This window comes from Daucus carota, chromosome 2 (assembly GCF_001625215.2).
Source record: "Daucus carota subsp. sativus chromosome 2, DH1 v3.0, whole genome shotgun sequence".
Classification (NCBI taxonomy): Eukaryota; Viridiplantae; Streptophyta; class Magnoliopsida; order Apiales; family Apiaceae; genus Daucus; species Daucus carota.
In genome coordinates this window covers 11962500-11979715 of record NC_030382.2, presented here as the reverse complement: position 1 = coordinate 11979715, position 17216 = coordinate 11962500, and the positions used below count along the sequence as shown (strand labels likewise).

At 33.0% G+C, this 17216-nt stretch overlaps 4 protein-coding genes across 4 annotated transcripts; 2 read left to right on the top strand and 2 right to left on the bottom strand.

The window, feature by feature from the left end:
• Positions 1–1470: 1470 nt before the first annotated feature.
• On the bottom strand, positions 1471–2472 carry LOC108208441 (uncharacterized). The gene has a single exon (XM_017378971.2). The coding sequence runs from the start codon at positions 2470–2472 to the stop codon at positions 1471–1473; it is 1002 nt and encodes a 333-aa protein (XP_017234460.2).
• A 5340-nt stretch (positions 2473–7812) lies between these two features.
• Positions 7813–8577, bottom strand: LOC108207070 (uncharacterized). Its single transcript, XM_017377534.1, has one exon. It carries the CDS (start codon positions 8575–8577, stop codon positions 7813–7815), a length of 765 nt encoding a protein of 254 aa, XP_017233023.1.
• A 665-nt stretch (positions 8578–9242) lies between these two features.
• LOC108207068 (putative MO25-like protein At5g47540) lies at positions 9243–11649 on the top strand. The gene is made up of 5 exons (XM_017377533.2): positions 9243–9291; positions 9551–9644; positions 10171–10230; positions 10869–10937; positions 11366–11649. The coding sequence occupies exons 1-5, from the start codon at positions 9254–9256 to the stop codon at positions 11480–11482; spliced, it is 378 nt and encodes a 125-aa protein (XP_017233022.1). The 5' UTR covers positions 9243–9253; the 3' UTR covers positions 11483–11649.
• A 1495-nt stretch (positions 11650–13144) lies between these two features.
• Positions 13145–14278, top strand: LOC108207067 (pathogenesis-related protein PR-1 type). The gene is made up of 2 exons (XM_017377532.2): positions 13145–13572; positions 14182–14278. Exons 1-2 carry the CDS (start codon positions 13145–13147, stop codon positions 14276–14278), a joined length of 525 nt encoding a protein of 174 aa, XP_017233021.2.
• Positions 14279–17216: the final 2938 nt, after the last annotated feature.

Here is a 17216-nt window from a genome sequence, read left to right as displayed (position 1 = left end):
GTTGCAAACATTGCTACGGAAATTGGCTCAGAATCCAGATTCCTTGACAGCCACCTTCCTCAGCACTTCAGAATAGTTGGCATATGATTCACAAACATAAGTTACATAATATCTCTCGATTCGAAGGGGACACTACTTAAACAAGTTCAGTAATTTGTACCCTTTTCTTGAGTAGCTAGGACGATATCCTAAGAACAAACATTGAACACCATGATTGCTGCAAATTTGTCTTCAATTAAAAAGAGGAACGTGTAAAAGAAGGATGATTAGTACTCACTCCGTCCCACTCATTTTAATACGTTTTTTTCATTGCTCAGCACACACTTTAATACTCTTAAATTTTTATTTAGAAAAAAACTCATAAAAAAAATTAAAGAACTATACTGTACAAAAGCATTAAAGTGTGTGCCGTGTCCCCGTTCCTATCCCCCAATGTATACTATTCCATGGGGACCGAGGGAGTAGTATATTTCAACGCAATTGAAAATGACAGATCGATGCTTGCAAGTTCTCTTATTTTTATTTCACTGATCACAGATGCATTACAATTTACAAGTCTTCATTCAGTTATTTAGCCAAGAAAATGACATCTATTCACATGCTAAATAGTAATACTACCCGATTGTTAAGGATTCATGATATTGAAAATGGGACGGAATCAATGGACTAAAATACACTCAATTCTCAAACCCTGCGACTCCAGAAGATTTTCTAAGATTTCTGCTCCTTGGCCTATATATAGAAAATTCGGCAAATTTAAGAAAATGAGAATTGGAATACATAGAAATTTAACCTCGAAGGACTTAGCATCTGCAAGTGCGCGCTCTATTGTTCTCTTCTTCACTTGCTGAACAATAACTCACTCCTTTAGCTGCAAAATGCATGCCAACAATAAGTATTCTATTAAATGTTAAGAAAACGAAAATTTAGAACAGGCTATATAAAAACAGGGGGCAAGTGAGAAACAAATTTTAAGATTTCCCAGCTAGCTAACTTGCCTCTGATAACTTGCTGATGCATTAAGATATCAAGATCAGCCTCTAGTTTTATAAACTTCCTCATACTGTCAGCATCACTTCGAGTGCCAATTACAAACTTCCGGGGAATAATCTTTATCCTCAAATATGCATAGAACATGCGTTACATATGAATATACATGCATCCACAGAGACATAATTTTAGATGAATTACACATATATAATTATGTTATACATCAATTAAGAATCTTAAAAGGAGGGGATTGTCATACTTACAAGCTTGCTCTCTGAAATAGTAATATCAGAGACAATGATTTTGAAAAAACTTCACATATTTGCAGGATAAAAGATCTACTAAAAGAATAATTTCAAAGTAAAAGCACATATATCCATTATTGACACAGAATACTATAAGGCAATTCTATTGGAATCAAAACAAACGTTACACTCTTTCGAAATAAAAACAAACCTTACACAATGCATATTTATTGGGTTATACATCCCACTGTAAAGTAAACAACATAGAATTGCAGGAAGACTCTGTCTCCTCCGTCTGCACAAAAGGATCCACGCTATCTTCGTTGAATAGAAGAAGACTCCCCGAGTAGTTGGAATGTATGCGGCCCATGAAATTTGAATATTTTGGTGGAAGTCTATTTCGAGATCTGAGTTGGGTATATGATCTAAATTCTGTCAACTTTGGACATTCCATTTCCAGGTCGCACGTATATAACTTGGTTACAACGCGCAATTCCCCCACCAAACTGAGAGTCCTTACCATATATTTACCATTATTTAAAAATCCTACAGCCTGATGATAAGGACTAGCTTCTTGCAATTCAATACTCAACTTCTTTTCCCAGGATGACTTATTACGTAATATCCACAAAGTTAGGTAGCTCTTTTCATGTCTTAGAAGGGCTATTGTTTCTCCGTATGCTTCCATAGTGACACCAGTATTTTCAGAAAATTCTTTTGGAAACTCGATGACTCGAATGGTCTCATTGATCAACTCAAAACAAACAACTACCCGGCTAGATGTCGTCATATAAGCGGTGCCATCTACAAACTTGGTGTCTCGGAAGAAAGACTCATCGCTTGCTGCTTGAGAATAAAAACTAGTCTTTATATATTTCCAGCTATTAGTAGTCAAGCTATAAACAGAAACTACGTATGATTCGTCTACCTGAGCAATTACTATCACCTTATAATCGTCGCCATCACATCCAAAACTCACACCAGCATTCAGATGAAAAAAAGAATCATTCTCCATTGAGGGTCCAAGTTGCGGAAGCCTTTTGAATTTTCTACAAATTGGATTCCAGAGATAAATGTTCTGTCCAGGATTCGAGTAGCAGTCACAGGACAAACATATCAACCCGTTACAAACTCCGTGAATCCGTACGAAGCAATTATTACAAGTAACATCCGTCGCGAATGATTCAGGAGTGTAGAATAGTTTAGAATGTTTAGAACCATCGAACAGGGGATCCATATCGGTAAATAAGGTACACATGTTGTCATCTTCGTAGAGATACTATAATTTACACACACACATCTGAATCTAACAAGAGATTCAACAGGGAGCCTGTAAAGAATTTCTAAAATCATCTCTTCAGGCAACATGGGAACTATAATTCTCGGCATATCTAGTGAATACTATCAAGCTTAATCGGGGTTCACAAATTAAAGATGTTGATATTTGCCCCCATCACAACTTCTCGTTTATATAGAGGTGGAGATTGATTTTCTGCCCTGTTTAGGTGTCGGTCTATGTGATCTCCTAATCCAAACAATCCTACTTCTTCTCCAACTCCCCGTCCTAATTTTAAATCCTAAACTTCAAATAGTTGCTAGTTTATAACCCTCGCAAGTCGCAACTCACGGGCATTTATAATATTTGTTATTTTATTATATATATTTTAAATTTAATTAATTTTATTTTAAAAATAAAATTATGATAGAATAATGTGATTAAATAAAATTTTTATATAACAGCGGAATAAATTCTTATTAGTTAAGTATGTCAAATAGCTAATTAAAAATTACGTCGAACATATATATTTTAATGAGGATATTAAAATATATTTTTTTATATGTTATAATTTAAGAAGACTTATAAACCAAATATATATCAACCAATCAATATTTCGTTATTAATGATTAATAATATCGTATAGAATATATTATAAGTTAAAGAGACGCGTAAATCCAAATATCGACCTATTATACTGATCTAGTTTATAATATTTTAGTCTAATAGAAAATGAAAATATATTATAATATGTTATAAATTAAAGAGGTCCGGGGCTCGAATACCAACCGGCCCGCCAAACTCGAACAACCGACCAACCGACCAACTGAACTTTTCGTATTTCGACTTTAGTGATATAATAATATAAGGATAGTAATATATTACTTTTAAAATAAGACCATTAGAGTATTTAAAAATAATGTTAATGTATTTTAACTAAAAAAATATCACCGGTTATTTATTAATAATTATCTATAATAATATTATAGTTTTATGTATGTGTCGCCCGTGTTAGTTGTCAAAGATATGTCTTTTTAAGTTAGAAAATCTAAAAAAGATAATGTGTTTTTAGTTAGAAAGGTAATTACTATGTTGCTCTATGTTATTTTAGAAGGTTGAGTTATTTTAGTTAAAAAAATATAAAGAAAATAATTTATATTAGTTAAAAAGAATAAATTGTTATACCAAATAGGCTGTATTTCGGCCCATGTATCGACTAATGTTTTACTTTTAATAATACTAGCTTTTAACTCGTGCAAAGCACGGGCGGGTATATAATTCGTAATTTATTAATTATAATTTAAATCTTAACATCATTTTATTAGTATTTTAGTATTAATAAATTGGATTTTAATTAAATTATATTAATCAACTGATTATATCTTCTAACGAAAATTTAGCTTTCACAATTTATTATCTATCTATAAATATTGTTCTAATATTAATATGTGACAGTTTATTATTCATTTAATTTTAAATCAAAATTTTCATATTTTATATATTTTCATATGTTACATAATGGTTTGTGTGTTGTAATGAAATATAACACGTTAGAGTTAAATTTCGAGTAGAATACGTTATAATTAAAAAGTAGCGTCTCTAATTATTTATGTATTTTAGACAAAAAATATTCAAAATTTTATATTTATAATTAGTTATACATTTATCTATAAGTATTTTTTAATATTAATATATGTCATTAACAGTAGTTTCATCTTTTTTCAACTAATTATAAATTATACTTAAAAATATATTAATATACATAAGGAGTGTTTTTAGTATATGAAACTGTTTGATAGATATCTACACGTGGTAGAATTTTAGTTTTAGAGGAGAGTACCAAAAGTACCAAACCAAAATTTTGTACGACTGCAAATTATACCTATGTTGACTTATTATAGTATAGTATAGATAGATAGTATAGATATATAATAATATTGTCTTTTTTATACGTATTTTCCATGTGTTATGTTTAGAAAAATCCGTTTTTAGTTAGGAATGTGAAAAAGATAATGTGTTTTAGTTAGAAAGGGTAATTGCCATGTTGTCCAATATTATTTTTAGAAAGGGTATATGCCATGTTGTCCAATATTATTTTTAGAAAATTGAGATTTTTTAGTTAGAAAATATAAAAAAGATAATAGTTTAGTTAAAAAGGATGCTTTATTATATAAATAGCCCATAACTCAGCCCAAGTACCGACCAACCAAATATTTAATGTTTCGGCTTTAATAGTACTAGCTTATAGCCCGTGCAAGGCACGGGAGATTTTTAATTATTTATAAACTTTTTAAATATATTTTAAATGGTGTGAAAAAATTTAATTTACAAATAATAAATTAAAATTTTAAATAAAATAAAATTTGAAATTATGATTTTTTTTTTGAAAAAGGAAAATAATTCAATAATGAAAAGCCATACGACATCTACAGATATAATCGAAATTGAACAAACGCATAATCATATCACTGTTGAATCCTTCCTTCTTCGGTAGGCAACCAAGCGATTTTTTGAAGAGATATGTACATGCTGTAATACTCCCAATGTTGTTTTGAGCAATCGACCATAAATGTATCACCATACAAACCTTTATCACTGAATCAGCACCATGAAAATCCTGCAGATCTGTAATCCTGGACATGATGAACTCACAAAATCCAAACAAAAATCTAACTCTCACAAGGAGAGACCAAACAAAACCCAAATAAATTGGGAACTTATTGAATAAAACAAGAGATTAATTAATATTAATAATAATAATATAAGAAGGCAAGGTTGGGGCTTTCCACCGGTGAAAGCCGATGGAAGCCCCTCGGATGGATGGCTGAGGCGGCTTTAGGGTTTTGAAGAGAGAATATGTTGAATCGTGGAGCATTTGAAATTATGATTTATTTGTAAGTTAGAATTGTTGTAAATACACCATCAAAGTCATTAATGGCTTCCAATAAACTATTGTAATCAAGTCATTCCTTTTCTGTTTCAAAAAAAAAAGTCATTCCTTTTCTCGTATGTATCATGACATGGTGTTAAATTCTTTCTATCAAATTTTAATATATCTTGAGTAGAATATGTGACGCCAACTTCTATTGGATTATATTTATACATATATTTTATATTCAAATTATGTGATTTAAATATTTTTCTAAAAATTTATATGATAATTTGGTTTCATAAACATGCGATAGAAGGTAGAATCTGTTTTGGATTAAGAAAAAGTTTTTGTATTCGCTCCTCACATTAATCCGGCTTATTAATTTTAAAATATATTATATAAAAATTGTGACGGTGCGATTTATATGATTTTACAAATAAAATTGGTAGGAAATATTTATTTTGCAATAAAAAAAATTCATAAACACGTGAAAGACAGAATTTGTTTTGCATTCAGAAAAAGGAATTATAAACATGCAAGTAGATATCAGTTGCCTTATAGAACAGAAGTTAATTTTGTTCTAATCTAACGGTGCTTATGAAAACATATTTTTAAATTATGTTTTATTGTTAAAGATGTAACATCAAATATTGTTAATAGTCTTAAAAGTACGTAATATATTAAAAAAAAAAAAGGTGAAGAACGCCACACAAGTGACTTGAGTTTACATGTTAATATTAGATTATGGGTTAATATTATGGCCTGTTTGGGAATTAGAAGTTAGCGGTTAGCTGTTAGCGGATTGAATTAGATGTTTTGACTAGGTGATTTAAATAGATGTTTTGACTAGCGGATTGAATTAGCGTTTTGCTGTAAAACTGTTTGGTAAATAGCTGTTTGATTAGCTTTTTGTGACACATACCCAAACCGCTAACTCAAAAAGCTCCTCAAACTAGCTTTTTGAAAATTAGCTTTTTGAACTCAAACCTCTATTTCAATCCGCTAACTACCAAACACTAACATTAGCGGATGGAAATGGTCAAACCTCTAAAACACCCCAAAACTTCTAATTTTATCCCAAACCTCTAACTTCCAAACACCCCCCCATAGCTTGAGGTTATGTGTTACTCTCGCGTTTCTAAATATTTTTCCTGTTTGTCTTCAACACGTTTGCAAATACACATTTTTAATCGTTAATATCTTTAATTTCGTATAAGTATTAAATATAAAAATTTCATCGTATTACTCATGAATACGAATCCAACAAGATTACTCACGACTATATTTTGTCTTATAAATGAGACATAAATTAATAATTTATCTAATGTTATGAACAATTCCAACAAAATAAACTAGAAAAAGTAAATAAAAATGGAGGAAGTAATAGTTAATATTAGGGATTCACGCTATCTTCGTTGTTGACCTAGGGTAGGTCGGGTGGGGTCTACAACCCCCACTAAATTTTTTATAAACTAAGAGCATATCCAACCATACAAACCCCTTAGCTAAAAAATGAGTTGGCATTCCAAATATAAAAAATTTAGCCAACCTGTTGGAAAATTCATACTCCAACCACGTGAACATGTTGTCTATAATTTTAGCCAACCTCCTATGGATGGCTATATTTGTTGAACCTCTACAAGTCTGTAAGAAATCGGTAGGATGATTGCACATCATTTATTACCATATTAAACTGATATATTCTATTTTAACAAACTAAAATATTAATAACATTCTATTTTTAAATTATAGCCAACCAATATAGGCAATACCATTAAAGTACACTGTCTTACAGGTTCAGCAAATTTTACATAATATTTTACAGGTTCAATTTAGCCAACGATTATAACCAACGCCGTTGGAGATGCTCTAATTTCTGCGGGTGGTATCATTTGGAAAATTTCCAAAACCGCACTTAACTATTGCAGATTCTACATTTTTTTAGGGGAATCACAGTAACCTCCTTTTATAAATTGGTATATGAGTCAGTATTGGATCATCCAGGGGGTTCCCCATGTAGAATATAAAACTGATTATTATTAATTCTTGTTCCTCTAAAAAAGAGATTACATCCATATTTAAAACAAACGTACTTGACTCCTAACAATACTCTGCTACTTCTAATAAATCTCCTAAAACAAGATAGACTCAATACCTCCTACAAACTCTCTAGAACTCCAACAATCATCCAACTACTTCAATCTTAAATTAATCCTCCAAATAAATAACTAAACAAATAATAATAATAACTAAATTTAAGATTATTCCAACAATCACCCCCATAATCTTAAATTTACTTAACATAATTTATGAAGCACTTCTCTTCATCTGTGATGCACTTCTCACCACTACCAATTTGTTGATGCACTTCTCATCAACACCAATTCACTAAAACACTTCTCTTCCGGTGCACATAATCACCCATCACTCTAAAGTAGAGGTTCTGCCTCCATCAGTTGTGCCATGATTTCTTCATCACCTTGAAATCTACAATTCTTTGCCAAGTGTCCATATCTCTTGCATTTGAAGCATTGTGGCTTTCCTTTATGCCAACAATCCTTTTCTTCATGACCGAGCTTATGACAGTGGTTGCATTGAACTTTGTTGCCTGTGCCTTTGGAGAATGAAGTTTTTGCTAATAAGAATCCCTCATTCTTTTCTCCTTTTTCTTCCTCCCTCATTGATCTCCTTTGATCAACAGCACTAAGCGCATTGACTAACTCCACTAGGGTTATTTTGAATAGGTCTTTGGAATCTTCAAGTGAGGATATTTTAGACTCATATTTTTCAGGAACACTCACTAGAATTTTATCAACAACCCTCTCATTGGCAAATGTTTCACCAAACAACCTTATTTGATTAACAATGCTCATAAGCTTACTTACATATTCCTTAATAGTTTTGTTCCCCTTCATCCGCTGCATCTCAAATTCTCGTTTGAGATTCAAAACTCGCATCAACTTTGTTTTAGTATTTCCTTCAAACTCTTCCTTTAACGTACTCCATGCCTCTTTTGGTGACTCGCAAGTCATGATACTTGTAAAGATTCCATCCGACACCGCCGAATGAATACATGAGAATGTCTTTGCTTCTCTTGCCGCTTCCTCGTCACGTTTTTTGATTTGAGCTGCGGTTGGATTTTGTGGAAGTAGGGTTAATTCAACATCACTTTCAATTGTTTCCCACAGACCCATAGCTTTCAAATATGATTTTATTTTGATAGCCCATGAATTATAGTGATCTCCTTTGAATGTAGGTATCGAAAGAGAAAAATTATTTGACGCCATTTGAAAGAAAATACAAAGATTGCTCTATATATATATTTTCATAACTTTACAAGCCCTTTAAACCTAGCTCTGATGCCAAGTGTAGAATATAAACTGATTATTATTAATTCTTGTTCCTCTAAAAAAGAGATTACATCCATATTTAAAACAAACGTACTTGACTCCTAACAATACTCTGCTACTTCTAATAAATCTCCTAAAACAAGATAGACTCAATACATCCTACAAACTCTCTAGAACTCCAACAATCATCCAAATACTTCAATCTTAAATTAATCCTCCAAATAAATAACTAAACAAATAATAATAATAACTAAATTTAAGATTATTCCAACACCCCACACCTAGGGCTGTTTAACGAACCGAGCTGTTCGCGAACAAGCTCGAGCTCGGCTCGTTAAGAGCTCGTTCGGCTCGGCTCGTTAAGTTAACGAGCTCGAGCTCGAACACCAAAATTTGTTCGTTAAGAAAACGAGCTCGAGCCGAGCTTTTAGTATGTTCGGCTCGAGCTCTGCTCGAGCTCGTTCGGCTCGAATTCGGCTCGTTAAAGCTCGAAAAAATGTAATATTTACACTACGGTGCAATGCTAAGGGAATGCATATGCCATCAGGCTGTTGCAAGGTAAGACTATACAGAATTTTAAAATATCCTTGTTTTTTTATTATGGTTTGGTTAGACTTTTTGTGGATATTTTGCGCCTGATTTATTTCTAGGTAAGGATCAATTGTTATTCCAGGATGCATGTACAAAATGATTTGAACCTGCATTGTTCTCATTACTAGGATGCATTATTGATTAACTTTAAATTTCTGCCAATAACCATTTTTGATATGGGTGGTCCATATATAAATATATCTTTCTAATACTTTTACACTCACAGGTATGTCTTGGAATCAGAGTATATGAAGAAGTTTTTTGATTTTATTCAACTGCCAAATTTTGATATTGCTGCTGATGCTGCTGCAACTTTTAAGGTTGAGTGCACTGTTACAGAATGAATGATAATAAGTTTGTTTAGTATGGCGTTTCTCAACACAATTAGCTTTTTCATCTACTTGTGTAGTATCCGTTCTACCTCTAAAGTTTCTATAATTTTTTAAACATTAGAAGCTGATCATGTAGCTGTGACAAATATTTTTATAAGCTTCTATAATCTGCATTCTATTTAATTCCACATTTTAACATGCATAAATAATTATAGAAGTGTCAATCTTTGGCATCAGTTCTAATACACTGTATTGTTATGTCAAAATTAACTTGCACACCAGAAGAATCTTTATCTGCCAAAACCTTTTATCTCTAAATAAATACAAAGAGAAACAAAGGTAACCGTTGTGTGCTCTGCTTCTGAATAAATCTCCTTTATGATTAATTATGACTACATGTCTTAGTATGTATTTGTGATGTATTTAATTTGTGTTTATGTGGTAGTTGTTTGGACCTGTCTTATTGCGACCGGCTTTGCTTTAAATTTTATTGTTTGTATGATGATCATTTTAGGAGCTTTGTACGAGGCACAAATCAACAGTAGCTGAATTCCTTTCTAAGAACTATGACTGGGTAAGTTATGTTTCTTGTGTTATGTATTAGGTAACAGTTGTATTAGAGATGTGTTCCATCATGTCCAAGGTCTCCACATGAATTTAATATAATGTGTATATGAATGCTTAGGATTTATAAGATGGTCTGTCTATTTTGATATATTACAGGAAAAGAGGGTATGTACAAATCAGTGAGTAAAGCGGTAGACCAAAAAAACAAAAATAAACCTGATTCGCTTCACCCCTATGAAGCTGTGAAGTGGCGGGATATTTACCTGGTGTCCAAGTTCTAGGAGTTATGTTTAAACAATTTTGAGCATCACTATTAGTTGAGTCGCACCTTTAAGTCAGCAACTCGCCTACGGGGGCCTAAATCCAAAAGGCTTTGTGCACCCTTTTTCAACTAGACACCATAAACGCTCATCAATTATCAATATTTCATTGCTTTGCTGCCATGTTAAGCCTTCTTGACAACTGTCATGTAACAACATTGTATAAAATGTTACCACTCTTGTTGAAAGAGATGACACATATTATAAAGAATTAAAAAGGTTATGTGCAGAATATTCGTGTTTACAGTATTAAAGGCATAATCATATCATAATTTTGATCTGTGGTAATTAGGGAACAATAATCTTAACGAAACTCTATTTTCAGTTCTTTGCAGAGTACAATTCGAAGCTGCTAGAACCTCCCAATTACATTACCAGACGCCAAGCTATCAAGGTATGTAATACGTTTTTTCCCGACAGTCCTTTGATATAATTGTGATCCGTTGTACTCCGCTGATATAATTTTTTATTTATATTTCGATGTTTCATAATTCTATGATCACCTCTAGTCAATATACAATATAAATTTAAAGAATGTAAACAATAATAAAATTCTAACAATTGTGAATCAGTATGTGTAGGATATATTGTTACTTTCCTCCATCCCATATATCATCCTATGTTCTCTTATAAAAAAACTATTTATGCATGTCAAATACTTTTTAGGAAACGTTCACAAGTTTCTATTGGTTAATAAGCTTTTATTGATTAATTTATGCTTTTATTGTGTTATATTATATCAAACAGTTGCAGGATTTTTTTAAAAATATATGCAAATGACACTGCATCTTTATTTTCTAATTCCTCCTTTCCATTGTACAGCTGTTGGGTGACATGTTATTGGATCGCTCAAATTCCGCTGTTATGACGAAATATGTGAGTTCGAAGGACAATCTGAGGATTGAGGATTCTGATGAACCTGCTCAGAGTAACCTTTAATGAATGCCGCAGTAATTTCCCTAAATTGCATTGGCACAGAAGAGATTACAATGTTTTGGTTATTATTATGGTCTAAATAATTACTTAAATAGAGAGCTCACATGTATACACTTGAAATTTTGAGAATTCGCGTTATGATAATGCCTACCTTGTTCCAACTCATAGTTGCAGACATTAAGGTATCTATCTAAGAACGAATATTTTGAAAATTTTGATAGTAATTTGAATCGCTTTCACTTAATATATTCTTGCCCCCCTTTACTAAAATCCTAGTTCCGCCCCTGATTGAATTAACATATTTATTAACTCCTGGTTCCAAATGGAAGCCATTGGCCTTATCAAAGATAAATTTCCCCCTGGCTCAGTTGATTTTCTTACTAGGCTTGATTATGCCAATGCCGTCTATTTCAAAGGAGCGTGGTGCTGGAACACTATGGGGACGTTTGGGTGAGCTTATAATAAGTGCTTCTTGCTTAAAATAAAAAAGTGGAGTAGAAGTTAGAAGCAAGTTGAGACTTATAAGTGATTAAAGTGTTTGGGAAAAAAGTAGAAATCCTGAAACAAAAGCTAGCATTCCTAGTTATTTATATAAGTGCTTCTTGACTTTTTACACAAACGGTAGGAATAAGTGCTTCTAACTTATAAACCAGAAGCTAGGCTTAAAAGCCTTAAACAAACACCCCCTATGACTTGTATCTACTTGATGAGAGCTCTGTTCAAGTTCCCTTCACGACCTTGTCAGATGTTCATTATACTCGTGCCTTGGATTATTTCAGGTAGTTGGGCTGCGTAATGAATAATGCAATCAGTAAGAGCCCTAATTTTTTATTTACATCTTCGTTCCAAATGCAAAAGAGGGTTGCAAACTTTGCTACAGAAACTGGCTCAGAATCCAGATTCCTTGACAGCCACCTTCCTCAACCCTATGGAATAGTTGTCATACGATTCACAAACATAAAATACATAATAATCTCTTGATTCGAAGGGAACACTACTTAAACAAGTTCAGTAATTTGTACCCTTTTCTTGAGTAGCTAGAACGATATCCTAAGAACAAACATTGAACACCATGATTGCTGCAAATTTGTCTTCAATTAAAAAACAGAACGTGTAAAAGAAGGATGATTAGTACTCACTCCGTCCCACTTATTTCTATACGTTTTTTTTCATTGCTCAGCACACACATTAATGCTTTTAAATTTTTATTTAGAAAAAGAAAATCATAGAAATAAGTTATAGAACTATACTATAAAGGAACATTAAAGTGTGTGCCGCGTCCCCCTTACTGTCCCCCAATGCATATTATTCAGGGGGGCTGAGGGAGTAGTCATAGTATATTTCAACGCAATTGAAAACGATAGATCGAAGCTTGCAAGTTTTCTTGGTTGATTTCACTAATTACAGATGCATTACAAGTCTTCAGTTCAGTTATTTAGCCATGAAAATGACATCTATTCACATGCTAAATAGTACTACCACCCGGTTGTTAAGGATTCATAATTATGAAAATGGGACGGAATCAATGGACTAAAATACACTCAATTCTCAAACCCTGTGACTCCAGAAGATTTTATAGGATTTCTGCTCCTTGGCCTATAAATACGTCCGTCGACATTTCTCATCATCATAAACAAATAATACTATCAAATCAAGCCTAACAGAATGAGTCCGCCAGTAATTTCAGCAACTCTTGTTTCCGCCTTCTGTTTCCTCTGGATCCCCTCCTCCCTAGCTCAAACCTCTCCACAAGACTTCGTTGACGCCCACAATGCAGCTCGTGCAGCTGACGGTGTAGGACCAATCGTGTGGGACGAGACCGTGGCCAAATACGCCAGGAACTACGCCAGAAAGATTGGCCCAAAGTGTCTGATGCAGCATTCGGGAGGACCATACGGTGAAACACTGTTTCGAGGTGGTGGTGAGGCCACAGCCAAAGAAATTGTTGATTATCATGCGAGCGAGAAGCAGTATTGGGACAATAGAACAAGGACTTGTGCACCCGGGCAGGAATGCGGGCACTACCTTCAGGTAGTTGATCCGAACTCGGTCCAGCTTGGGTGCGCGAGGATTAAGTGCAGGAACGACGAATGGTACTGGATTGTTACGTGTAATTATAATCCATACTGATGTTTTGAACTATGACAAAGCTGAATTTATAAACTTAAAGAGATCCAGTAAAAGTTGAATAGATGTATGTTCATTTGTATTGTAAGTTGTGACCAAATGAGTCTAAGATAAGGAGCCGTTTAGCTAAAGAATTGAACTAGAAGTGACAAGTAAATTAAGATTTATAAGTGATTAAACTGTTTAGAAAAGAAGTAAAAGTCCTAAAATAAAAATTAGCATTCTGAGTTTTTTATGAGTGCTTCTGACTTTTTATACCATTAAGTCAAGAATAGCAGAAATCGGCTTCTTATCGAAAAAAACCGGAAGCGGCTCTTGCCAAACGGGCACAATGTTGGAGCCTTCCTATGACAGTTGAAGATTTTCAGATTGTGGTATCAATTTAATTCAGTCACATTAGGTCTTGCATCCCAAGTTAGAAACTGAATCGAAAACCAAATCCTAGTTTATGTTGCACTTCAACATGAACTAGCGTAAGAGAGTCATTTGCGAACTTGGTAGAATTGTTGCTTGAGATCAGCAAACTCGAGGATTTACTGATATAACTCATAAAAGTGATTTAACGGTGAGTCCAGGCAGTGTCGCAATCTCGATGCTTTCTACGGGAAGAACTCATGGTGTGGCCATGTTGATGAAAATGTAATGCGTAAAAATGGAGCATCTCCAATATGATTGACCAAAATATTGACTAGACCCATTTTATGAACCACTTTTCTTAAAAAATAATGCTTTTCATTTATAATATTTATTTAAGGGTTTTGGTCTATAGCAGGCGATTGTTATGGAGCCTTTATCCAACACACAACTTAAGAGCCATTAGATCTGTATTTTAATGGTGAGGATTAAAGTTTTTTTTTTTTACCGATCCGCTATAATTTTCCACGGATCGGAGCTTTTCCCTTGCGTGGATATTATCCGTGGAAGGGAAAAGCTCCGATCCGCGGAAAATTATAGCGGATCGATAAAAAAAAGCTTCAATCCGGACCCTTCAAATAGAAATCCGACAACCCTGGTAGTGTGTTATATAAACGGTCCCTGACAAACGATTGTCAGAGACCATGTCCCTTTATTTAAAATTATTACAATCACACATTTATAAATTACATTTCTTTAATACTCCTAACTCTACCTCTTTTGGTGTGATTAAAATTAAGTAAAGTATTCATTTTATAGAAAACCGTACTAGTAAAAAATGATAGAGTATAAAATACTGATTACGATCTTTGAGAAAATGCTAGAGTTTTGAGGTGGTATTGGAAGCTGTTGTATATATGATCAAAGTAGTTTGTGAAAAATTGATTAGTTTCAAAAGGTGGTCATTTTCTCATACTCAAAAATCTGAAGAAGGATGGGAACAACTGGTTTTGAAGAATGTTCAAGTTGGTTTACCTGCTAGAAATAAATTTTTATATAAGAATAATGGTTTACAACAATCGATTATAAACAGAATAAATATCGCAAAGATACAATGATCCATACATTTTCATCAAAAAATTAGAATTAATGAAGAGATCCAAACCATTTATATAAATTAAAGAGTTGTTTGGATTGTGGAACGATATGAAATTTAAATGAGGAATTAGATTACGGTGGTACGAGGTTAAGACAACAAAATTATATCCTTATCATCATTTCATATCCACGCCTTTTATTGGATATCAAAAACTCATGATTTATGAGTTTGAGATACAAATATGAATATAAAACAAAAATGGGTTTGTCTAGTATGTGCCCATGGGCACATGCTAAGCACGGAAACGTATAAAATTGGTGTGTTTTATTGGTGTGGTTGGTGTGAATGCAGGGGCCATCATTATTAAAAGTGTGTCAGCCAATCAAAACATGATAAAACTATCAAATTTTGTGCTTATTGTGTGCTCATGGGCACACCATGGAAAAACTGAACAAAAATATACCAAACATCAGTTATGTTTGGTTGATTCATAACCCTACCTCACTTGTGAGACCGCCCAACACCCGAGAATGATGGTTAGTTCTGGTTATTGAGTGGGCTATAAGGCTAATTGAGCCCAAATAATCTCGGGCGGGAAATGTGTTAATATTATGAAATTGGCCCAGCTTTTCTATTTTTCTGAAAACAGCTATCCAGTTCAGTTCAGTTCAGTTCACTTCAGCCCAAAATTTTCATTTTCTTTATTAAATTTTAGGAAGTGATTGTTATATTTCGTATGTTCAGTTCAAGAGCAATAGCTATTTTCCTATATTATGATGGTGTTTGTTTGCAAGGAGTAGAATCTGCTTCTGACTTCTGTTTTTCTTGACCCGTTTTTGTAAAAAAGTAAAAGCACTTTTAAGAAGCTGAGAATGTTAGCTTCTCTCTCACAGCTTCTGCTTCTTTTTCAAACACTTTATTAACTTATTTTCTTCTCACTTCTACTCCACTTCTTTACTATAAGGAAGAAGTCACTTCTTTTAAGCTAACCCAAACGGTCCCTGTATAAGCTCTTTTGACTCTGTGAGCTTATCGTTTATTGTAAAATGATGCTTATCTGAATTTAAAAAAAACACTAGTCTGCGACCGAATTCACATTCTCTCAAATTAATATATTTGTGCATCTTTTTTACAGCCATAGTGTAGTATTTAAGAACTGTTGAACTATCTTTTCCTTAAATGGGTGCTGTATACTATTTGATTTGTTATTTGCAAATTTGATATGTCGAAGTATAATCATTAAAAAGAAGCACAAATTTTTATTACAATCAATTGGTTTTTAATCATAATAGAAATATAAGCCAATTTCTTAATGGTAACCTGTCCATACTAATGACGGAAATCAATATAAAGATCGAGATTAAAATTTCCTATCTAATTATAATTTTGATAAAGAAAAATCATATTATCTGAATTTGAACTCCAATCGTATGGTGATTTGAATTTGAATTCTCAACATGGTATCGGAGCTCTGATCTGACTTGACGGAGGTCTCAAGTTCGACCCTCCATCACTTTCAATATTCTCACAATTTAATATGTACACGAAGACACTAATTGTCCTAAAAATGAGTGCCCGTGATCCATTCTTCCAACAAAAAGTAGAATTTTTAAGTGAGAAAATTTGTTAAATATAGTATAAGATCCATTTGAAATATTCTTTTTACACCTTAATATTTGAGATGAACTGGGTGTGAACAGAATTAGAGAATGCAGATCAGCTGCTACGCCTAATAAACATGTTAGTTGTGGATAGAAAAACCTCAAGTCTATATACGTTTGGTATCATACTCCTAAATTTCGAGATAGTCAAACTACTTAGGTGTGGCCTTAATGATGTTAAACGAGAAATTTCTGATTTGAGTGAGCTGGAGTTGCTGATCTTGACGTAGGTTTCCGTCCAAACAATTAAGCTAAAAGTGTCAAAGTTAGATGAAGTAGTCATGTATATTATAGGTTATAAATGATTCATGTTTAGTCTTTAAAGGTAACAAAACTTATAATCAAAAGAAAGAGTGTTGCCCTCATATTGCTTTATAAAACTTTACTCACTCAATAATCTAAGTAGTTGGCAAGTCTCTTTAGTGTTGACCGTCTATTTTGGTTTGCTTTATTCTACAATCTACACTACTATATGTACTACTATATGTAGGGTTTG

Bases quoted from the DNA above. Each gene is read 5' to 3' on its own strand.
- LOC108208441 (XM_017378971.2), bottom strand. From the start codon at position 2,472: ATGGATCCCCTGTTCGATGGTTCTAAACATTCTAAACTATTCTACACT.
- LOC108207070 (XM_017377534.1), bottom strand. From the start codon at position 8,577: ATGGGTCTGTGGGAAACAATTGAAAGTGATGTTGAATTAACCCTACTT.
- LOC108207068 (XM_017377533.2), top strand. From the start codon at position 9,254: ATGCTAAGGGAATGCATATGCCATCAGGCTGTTGCAAG. The intron at 9,292-9,550 runs GTAAGACTATAC...TTACACTCACAG, and splicing joins TGCCATCAGGCTGTTGCAAG to GTATGTCTTGGAATCAGAGT. The intron at 10,231-10,868 runs GTAAGTTATGTT...CTCTATTTTCAG, and splicing joins TTTCTAAGAACTATGACTGG to TTCTTTGCAGAGTACAATTC.
- LOC108207067 (XM_017377532.2), top strand. From the start codon at position 13,145: ATGAGTCCGCCAGTAATTTCAGCAACTCTTGTTTCCGCCTTCTGTTTC. The intron at 13,573-14,181 runs GTACTGGATTGT...CGGTGAGTCCAG, and splicing joins AAGTGCAGGAACGACGAATG to GCAGTGTCGCAATCTCGATG.